Genomic DNA, 9,935 nt, shown 5'->3' with positions numbered 1-9,935 from the left:
AAAACCCAATAATGAAACGCATAATAGTCAAGCTTATTAATCAAAAATAAAACATTTATAATCGTTTATGAATTGCATACTAATGAGTTACTCTAATGGATGATTTCATGTTGCAGCAATGCTTTATAAATGAAGAATTAAGTGTTTACTCATGCTTTTCTAATGCTAAATAGCGTGTAGTTATTATAAAGTGCTACCAATGTTTCAGTTAAGTCAGCTTTTGATAATAATTATTGAGAGTTTTACTAAAACTAATACTAGTAGGTGCAGCAGCAGTTGTGTGTCTTACGCCTGAGTCAGTGGAGTTCCATCAATCCATTTCCAGCTGCCCTCGTCGACTCCGTCATGCAAACCAATCCAAGTGCGCTGCTTGATGATGCTTGAGAGGAATTTCTGTTCAAGAAACAAGGACAGAAAATCTGATTCCTGCATACAGGCAGAAATTATGGTCTGTTTGATTTTAAATGACCATAATTTAATAAATGAAAAATTCTCTCTCCTGATCACCAGAGGAGTCGCCCCCTGGTGGTCAGGAGAGAGAATGCAGCTTTAACACATGAAAATAAAATATAAATACAGATAGAATGTCACACTACCTGTTCTTCAAGCGAGTCAATGACCACCAGATCTGCTCCTTTGTCTTTGCAGTCCTCTCTGCTCTGTTCCCAGGAGTCAGACCGTGAAGAGAGAAAATAACAGGAACTACTGAGCGTCTTCCATCCTGCAGGACACGTTTTCTCTGTAAAAATGCAGAAAAACAAAAAAAAGATTAAAGACCCACGCCCTTAAAATGAAGAAGTTGTGTTTTGTTGACTTCTAACTTCAGTTGACCGCTGAACTCTTGACCTGTGGAGCTCCTCCTTTAACATCACTTTACTTGAACTTCCTGTTCTACATCTCACTGTACAAGAATCAGCAGGACTAACAAGCACTCACTCGGTTTGGACAAACGCTGAAGTCGGTCCATCTCTTCAGTCAGCTGAGTGAGGCTGGAGTTCAGCAGGTCTCTTTCTTCAGACACGGAGGTCAGCTTGTCTTCAGCGGCCCGGAGACACTCCGTCAGGTTGTCTTTGATGCTGGAGAGTTCTGCAGCTGAGTCGTGGTCTGGAATAAATTAAGATAATAACACCTGATGTGTTCACTGGTCTAAAAGAAGCAAAGTAGCTCAAACCAGTATGGAGAGAAAACATCCAAAACACACATCCAGGTGTTTATTTTTTCTGTAGATTTCTCCTAAATTCACCAAAAGTTACCATTAGATAATAATACCTAGTTTGCATATTTAAACATAACAAACCTTTTTAGGCCCACGGCGCCCATTATCGGACAAGGAAATAAAAAAATAAGTGACGTTTCCTAGAGTATCTCCGGAACCACAACATTGATTAACTTCAGTTACATTGCTGAAATGCAGTAAAGCCTTGTGGGAAGAATTAAATGAAAATAATAGATGAAAACTTAACGTTAAGTTAATATAATTACATAAACCCCGTAACCTCGGCGTCATTTCCGGGTGGCGGCCGTAACGTTTACTAGATCGTTAATAGGTACACTTTACAAAGTCGGATTTCAATAAAAGACACCTCTTCGTAACCCTACGAGCTGGTAGGAGTCTAATAAAGCAAAAGGAATCCTTGTATCTGTATCCTTGTATATTAGTACCTCTAAGATCCAAATGCAGCCGGACTGTCCCCCTCTTCCCCCTACTCTCCTTCGACTTTTACGACTCTGCAGGCTTCCGTGATCGGGGAGGTTTCTTAGAACGCGTTACACGTCTTAAGCAGAAATGTACAACTAACAAGCACTCACTCAGTTTGGACAAACGCTGAAGTCGGTCCATCTCTTCAGTCAGCTGAGTGAGGCTGGAGTTCAGCAGGTCTCTCTCTTCAGACACGGAGGTCAGCTTGTCTTCAGCGGCCCGGAGACACTCCGTCAGGTTGTCTTTGATGCTGGAGAGTTCTGCAGCTGATCCACGCGCTGAGTGGTGGTCTGGAAAAGATTACGATAATAACACCTCATGTGTTCATACTGGTTTGAGCTACTTTGCTTCTTTTAGACCAGTGGAGAGGAAACATCAAAAACACACATCCAGGTGTTTATTTTACTACTACTAAATTCACCAAAAGTTACCATGAGATAATAATGCCTCGTTTGCATATTTAAACATAACATGTAAGAATAATGCAAGAAATAATTGTGTTGAAAAATGAAGATTTGACACATCCAAACACTGTTGTGCTTCACAGACAACAAGCAAAAGGAAACAAACGACAAGAGTCAAGCAGAGGAAGGACGGATGGAGATCAGACTCACGGTGGACACCGAGGCCGACGAGTCCGGCCAGCAGGAAAACACTCAGCAGCCCCAGAGAGACAACAGCAGCTCCATGAGATCTGCTCTCTGAGCTGCTGGGACCTGAACACAGAGAACACAGTAAAGTACACCAACAGGGATCAGATGAAGACGCAGACTCATCATGCTTACCTGTGTGAGGCGTTGAAAGCCTGCAGGCATCCTCAGACTCATTATATTCAACGCTGGAATATAATCTTTCCATCGCTCTCGAGGATGCCAACAATTTCAGCGTCAGGGTCAGCGTTGCAGCACCAACTACATATAAATGAAGAAACTCTTGGTGGGGAGGATTTATTTCCGTTTGCCTCATCAAAAAGAGGAAGTCACGACTTTCAGATTCATCTGAATTTTCCACATCATTGGAAAAACAACTTGACTCACAGTACCCCAATCTTCATCCGTCCCCTCGTGTCTTAACGTAGGCCGGGAAACCCATCTCCGCATCAACATCCCATCGTCGGCATAAAATGACTGTGCCATTTTCTCATCTAGCTCAGTCGCTGCCTCAAAACATTCAGCGAGGCTAGCATCGGCTTTCTGCGCTTCGATCAGTTACTCACGTGTCGCAGGCAACGGTGACAGAGTCACTGTGGGAGAGGTTAGGCCCTGTTCAGGAGGTGCAGAGTCAAGAAGATCGAGGGTCAACTTGTCTTCGGCGAGCCTAGAGTCAGCCAGGTTACGCTTCAGGTACTAGCTCATAAGTCCTAAGTATTGCACTTTTTATTTTATTGTACTTGAAGACTGTCTTCAATGGAAAGGGCTGCACATGCCTCTTGTGCCTTACCAACCAACTTGCATTGAAGTACCGTAAAAGTCGGGTTACAAGCCGCTCTTATCTCCGGTCAGTGTCCCGCTGTAGCAAGCTAGGAGCAGCGCTAGCATGAGCACCAGCTGGCTACAGCGGCGAGCAAACGGGGACACTGACCGAAGGTAGTCGTGACGCGTAACCCGACTTTTACGGTAGTAGAGCAATGTTTTTGCTAGCATCGAATGCTAAGGGAGTTGTAACTGGCTTGGTGGAACAGGGTGTTCAATCGTCTCCTTTTGAGGCTGTAACTCAAGCTGGCGGATTTTTATCGCTGCGTCAGCTTCAAGCTTACGGCAGCTCCACTGGAATTCTAGTTCCTCCTTACGTGCCCTGTCTTTTGCCTCAAGTTCAAGACGAGCTAAGCGCACTCTTAAGTGAGCACCCTTTCCTACAAAGTAGGATTGTTCACAAAGTCTTCCACACTAAACAGAGCCATATCCTGGACGAGTCCCCACTTATGTTATGGCTTGCCTAGGGTGCCTCGGGGTACACAGGCCTAACACACATGTAAAGGGACAATAGCCTTGGCAAAGGTGGAACAAGGAAGGGAAACAACAAGGCGGGTGAGATGTGTAGGCACCAATAAATATAATTTATTGACAACTTTATTAGGTAAGAAATAGGGATGGGCGGATGAAGCCTTGTGAAGCATTGAGGCTTTCTTCCTATTTGTACCGAAAATGATTCGAAGCTTCGGGGCTTCACTTTGAAGAAGAACAGCGACATCTGGTGGCCGACTGGAGTCAAAGCAGCCGTTTAACAGTGTGACCGAAGCACTAGAACACCTCAAAGTTTCAATCTCACATTTCTGCAGTACAAGTCAATTAAAGCTGCGTGTTCATTCACGGATTTGATGTTATATACAACCATTATCGATGTTGCTTCTGTTGTTTTTACACTGGTCAATCATATGAAAAGAGGTGTTCATGATGGATTCAATCCTCTCCACACAGAACGGAAAGGTTATTTTGCATGTGTGTAACCCACTAGACTATAGATAGACATGTATGATACATTTCTGTATGTTACTATGGCTCTAATCTTTTATACCAACAGAGTTATAAATAGTATTTGTCCTTTACAGCTCAGTTTAGTGAGGTAGGATTTCATAGAAGTGGCATTGGAACGTGCTTATGAACTCACAATTATCGCCATCTCCTCTCTCAAACATTCATTAGACCGACACAAGCTTTGGAGCTCTGGTGTTGTTTGCCCATCTCTAGTAACAAAAAAAGCAACTAACATGGAAGCAAAAGGCCAAAACAACAAACAAAACCGCCCACACACAAAGTATTTCTTGCCTATCGTAGCAAAAAGGAAAAACAATACTGACCTCCCTGTCTAGCCACAAAACAGGTGAAAACAGAAATGTCAGAGAAGCCCTACACAGCTTCCCCCAAAATGATACGAACGGTAGCCTGCACTCAGGCACCATACAACCCCAGGTCCGACCGCTCGCAGCTCAGAGAGGAAGAGAGAGAGAGGATTTAGCCTCCATACTTGCATCTTTGGCACTTGCTCTTGTCTGTTTTTTTTAAGTTTCATTGTTTTCTGCAGAGAAGCCGTTACTGCAGAATGGAGGATGTTCAGTTGTGCACAAAAGAAATATGATGAGATATTGTACACTCACACACAATCACACACATGTCAAACAGTCGTGTCACGAGACGAGTCTCAAGTCAATGTGTGTGTGAGCGACTGGAGTCCAAGTCACAAGCTCGAGTCCCTATCTTTGCCACAAATTGAAGAGATCAAACTTTTGCCATTCATCAACTTTCTAGTTGTTGAGATATTTCAACAAAGGATGCGTCCACGAACGTCTGAACCAAAAGTTGTGCTGATCCGTGTTGTTGTGACTGAGAAAAGATTCACCTGCTGGTGGCGCTAGAGGACGAGATAATCACCAGAGAGGAGAAGAGAAAGAACTATAAGAGAATGATACAATAAACAATAAAAAATAAAAAGAAGAATGATCAGCCCAAAATCCATTTAATAATTTTAATTTCCACTTTGAACCTCAAAAGTCAACCTCATGGTGGCGCTAGAGGAAACACAAAAACAGAATAAGCAGCATTTTTTTCATTTAACCTTAAGATATCATACACATTGTATTTTAATGAATAAATAAAGTTCAACGTTCTGCATTCATCATCTTGGATATTACACGTAATATTAAAACTAAATGTTGTTTTGGTCGGACTCGCCATAGAAACAGTCTGCTGACAGCTCTTTGGTGGAATGTCCTTGAATACCAACAGATGGTGCAACGCTCCTTCTAATCTCCACTCGGGAGGCTTCAACTTCAAATACACCAGAGGTCAACTTCCTGCGTGAGCAGCTGTGCTGTGTTTTCCTACCGTTCTGCCTCGCGGACTGAAACACAAGCACACAGCAGTTCTACAGCCGGTCACACTAAGTGTTGGAAACATTTACGACTCCGTCAAAGAAAAAAGAAACCCGTCTTAGTTCCTGTTATATTAAAACATGTAATAAAACATTTTAAAAAGATACTCAAGTCAGACAATCAAACTTAATGAAAATGCAAAAGTGTGCAGATGCTATTTTTCATTTTTTTAAGGCTTGATTTCATGGACATGCACATATTTCATGTGCTGCCTGATTGATTTAATCCAGCTTTTTGGCCCCTTGAAAACACAACACTACACTATTTTAACATTACATTTTTTTTTAAATGTACATCGTATCAGCAGACACAAAGCAAACATCAGCATCATCCATTAGAGTTGTGTTTGTCACTGCCTCATGACTTTTAGTGAAATATAAAAAATAAAAATATTCTTCATGAATCCTCGTGCTCTGCAGATGTACCTGGGTTTAGAGTGTACCTGGGCTCTGAATGTAGCTGGGCTAACGTCTCTGCTCCTGATTGTGGATCCTCGTGCTCTGCAGAGTCCACCCCCTCTTGTGAATGCACCTGAGCTAATGTTTCTGCTCCTGCTTGTGGATCCATGTGCTCTGCAGAGTCCACCCCCTCTTGTGAATGCACCTGAGCTAATGTTTCTGCTCCTGCTTGTGGATCCATGTGCTCTGCAGAGTCCACCCCCTCTTGTGAATGCACCTGAGCTAATGTTTTTGCTCCTGCTTGTGGATCCATGTGCTCTGCAGAGTCCACCCCCTCTTGTGAATGTACCTGGGCTAACGTCTCTGCTCCTGCTTGTGGATCCATGTGCTCTGCAGAGTCCACCCCCTCTTGTGAATGTACCTGGGCTAACGTCTCTGCTCCTGCTTGTGGATCCATGTGCTCTGCAGAGTCCACCCCCTCTTGTGAATGTACCTGGGTTAACGTCTCTGCTCCTGCTTGTGGATCCTCATGCTCTGCAGAGTCCACCCCCTCTTGTGAATGTACCTGGGTAAACGTCTCTGCTCCGTAGAAATCCGAGGCAGAAACCTGACGCCAAACATTCTGAATGTCATTTTCGACACTGTCGCTGACATCATAAGGAAGCGACTGCTCGTGGATGTGGATAGCGAGGAGGGAGGGCGCACAGATTGCCTCGGCTCTCTGTGAAGCTATTTTTGTCAGCTCGTCTTCTAAACGGATGTGCACTTGCTCTTCAAGAAGATCTTCATAAATCACTTTGTAGTAGGGTTGACTGTACCGCTCCAATAGCTTCCAGCGTTTGCATCTACTACGGAAGAGTTCACATAAAAGCCAAAGAACAAAGACCCCACAGATTACACAGAAGCCATATTCCTGTAAAACAGGAAACAAAGAGTCAACATTAATTTTAGAATTCGAGGAACACAAAGCTCAATATAATTGTTTTGGTTTGAAAGTGTTAATACTTACAAGTGATGTTGACTTATAAACGGATTTAACTAAGTTTTCTTTGTCGCTTAGTTTGTCTTTGCAAGGAATTCCCATGTGAGAGGAGTTTTGGTTTGTCATCAGGCAAAAGAACCAATCTCCATCAATCAAAACAATGGCTATCCACACGGCTGACAGACTGAAATAGCTGATCACCAACTTAAGCATCGAGCAGAAGATGTTCGTTTGACAAAGTCTTTGCCATCTGGAAATAACCCTCCTTCCGCGGAAAGACTCAATGGTGGTGACCACCCCGGTGAGGATCAGTGGAGGGATCAGCATGTACAGCACGCCATTCGGATGGATATTTGTATCTGATGTGCACGAGCAAACAAAATCGATGTCCAATACGTACTGCAGGATGTAGATGAGAACGATCAGCAGGAGCGTACTCACAGCATTAGTTATTCGTTCAAAGAGTTTTGGAAGAAAGTCATGACTAAAGTGAGTCATGACGGCGGAAACATAACGGGTCGAGTGTGAGATGCTGAGTTGAACGGCTGCTCCGGTTGAAGTATCTTCTCACTCTCAGACGTTCAGTCAGGTGATGCTCTCTCTTCCACCGACGGAGTGAAAAGGTGTCAACCAGATGAACAAAAATAAAATCGTTCATGTCCTTATACCATCAGGAAGAGGCAGTGATTGACCACTTCGCACTTTCATAATGATGGTACAGTTTGCTTTCACTTCCCAAATAACTGATGAGGATTTTCCCAGACATATGTCTTTTGGGAATATAAAGGATTTTGACACATCCAACTTTTTGTGTTTTTTTGCGGTATTTTTTGTATTTGGGGGTAAAAAAAGTTCAAAGAAATCAAGTAGCATTGGTAAAAGTAAAACTGACACCACCTGCATCAAGTGTGACGCATACATCTATAAAGACCAGCCGTGATCATGCTGCAGCTCCTAATGTGAAATATATTGAGAAAAAAAAAACTGCAAAAGTGCCCCATTGGTATAACAAATATGATGATGTGCCCTCTAGAGTGACCTTCCAGTGGAGAAAACTTGAGAGAATGCCTTTTAGGATGCCCTTCCACTGGAAACAGTGTGATAAAGTGCCATCTATGGTGCCCTTCCAAAATGTGTTTAAGTGCCCCCACCGGTACCTTCCAGTGAAGGAAACGTGATAAAGGGGCATCTTTGGTTCCCTTCCGGTGGAGCTGATGTGATAAAATGTCTTTTTGGATACCTTTCCATTGGAGAAAACTTGATGAAGTGCCTATTAAAGATCCTCTTCCAGTAGATAAAACGTGATTAAGTGCCATCTATGATGCCCATCCAGTGGAGAAAGCTTGATAAAGTGCCTTTTAAGATCTCCTTCCAGTGGAGAAAACTTGGTAAAGTGCCCTTTAAGATCTTCTTCCAGTGGAGAGAATGTGATTAAGTGCCATCTATGATGCCCATCCAGAGGAGAAAACTTGGTAAAGTGCCCTTTAAGCTCTCCTTCGAGTGGAGAAAATTTGATATAGGGCCATCTATGGTGACCATCTAGTGGAGAAAACATTATAGAGTGCCTTTTAAGATCTCCTTACAGTGGAGAAAACATGATAAAGGGCTGTTTAAGATCCCCTTCCAGTGGAGAAAACTTGATAAATGGCCTTTTAATATCTCCTTCCAGTGGAGAAAATGTGATTAAGTGCCATCTATGATGCCCATCCAGTGGAGAAAACTTGGTAAAGTGCCTTTTAAGATCTCCTTCGAGTGGAGAAAACTTGATAAAGGGCCTTTTAAGATCCCCGTCCAGTGGAGAAAATGTGATTAAGGGCCATCTATGATGCCCATCCAGTGGAGAAAACTTGATAAAGGGCCTTTTAAGATCCCTTTCTAGTGGAGAAAACGTGATAGAGTGCCTTTTAAGATCCCCTTCCAGTGGAGAACACTTAATTAAGTGCCCTTTAAGGTGGCCTTGACATTTAGAAGACAGGATGCAGTGCCATACAGCTGCCCTATAGCACCTTCTGTGGCTGGTGCCCTTTTTATTTGTTCTGCCTCTCAGACAGCCACAGTCAATGTATTTCCAGCAAAATACCTTTTAGCCATTAATATCTATGTACGCATTTGCAGTTTTGTAAACACATGTCCCACCTGCGTGTACCTGAGATTTTCTCATAGGTTTCTCGTAAACAAGTCATAATCTTGCAAATCTTGTTCATTTCTTAAGATATGAGGACAAAAATCCCCTCAGTTTCATTTTTATTTATTTCACATTCTAACACTCTACACCTATAAAGGTCAACGTGTAGGAAAAAAATGAACAGTTGAAAAATGTAATTGAAAACAAAACCAACTGACAAAAGTTGTACAATTATTGATTTCCCATGAGACTGTGTATGAGTTTACTTCTGTAAAGGCTTTATGGGAAATTAGCTTTGTGTCTGTGTGTTTGGGATTTAAGGGAACTGAAATAAATATATTTTGTTGTGTTGTATGAAGTTAATGTAGTTTTGCATCACAACATCTGACACTTGTTGGTTGGCAGAATGTTTGAGTGGTAATTGAGGGTTTGTTCACAGTGATCTCTCTCATGATGGTGGTTGTTTCACTTCTCTCCATTGTCGTGTAAAATGTTCATTATTAGGGTTCTGCAAGTCAAACTAGACTGTATTGAGTTTAAAATACTTTATTTCATATACAACATCCAAAAACTCTCTAATACATTTGTGTCCACGTGACTTTTGATCATTAAAGTCATTTTTTTATTGATTTACCAGGACATCTCTTTGGTGAAATAAATCGTGGAACCTAGGTTGTTAGAGGTAATGGACCTTCATTTTGACCATCTTAATTGTGTAATTTCCTCTATGTAATTTTATGTTCTTGTGGCATTGGACAAATACTGTATGTGGTGGGACAAGAATGTCATGATGTTTACAGGAGTAACATGCTCACATTTAAATAAGTTGACCGAACCAGCTTTTTATCACTTAAGAAACATCG

The 9,935-nt window shown here is 42.2% G+C and overlaps 1 protein-coding gene across 1 annotated transcript; it reads right to left on the bottom strand.

Moving 5' to 3' along the window:
• Positions 1 to 285: 285 nt before the first annotated feature.
• Positions 286 to 2,557, bottom strand: LOC306744117 (CD209 antigen-like protein A; the record flags this gene model as incomplete). Its single annotated transcript, XM_079226702.1, has 5 exons — positions 286 to 393; positions 597 to 739; positions 937 to 1,104; positions 2,314 to 2,415; positions 2,485 to 2,557. 5 exons carry the CDS (start codon positions 2,555 to 2,557, stop codon positions 286 to 288), a joined length of 594 nt encoding a protein of 197 aa, XP_079082828.1.
• Positions 2,558 to 9,935: the final 7,378 nt, after the last annotated feature.

The sequence above is a fragment of the Taurulus bubalis genome, assembly GCF_910589615.1.
Source record: "Taurulus bubalis genome assembly, chromosome: 1".
Classification (NCBI taxonomy): Eukaryota; Metazoa; Chordata; class Actinopteri; order Perciformes; family Cottidae; genus Taurulus; species Taurulus bubalis.
Note: the sequence above shows the minus strand (reverse complement) of the source record. Positions and strands in the feature narration are given on the sequence as shown.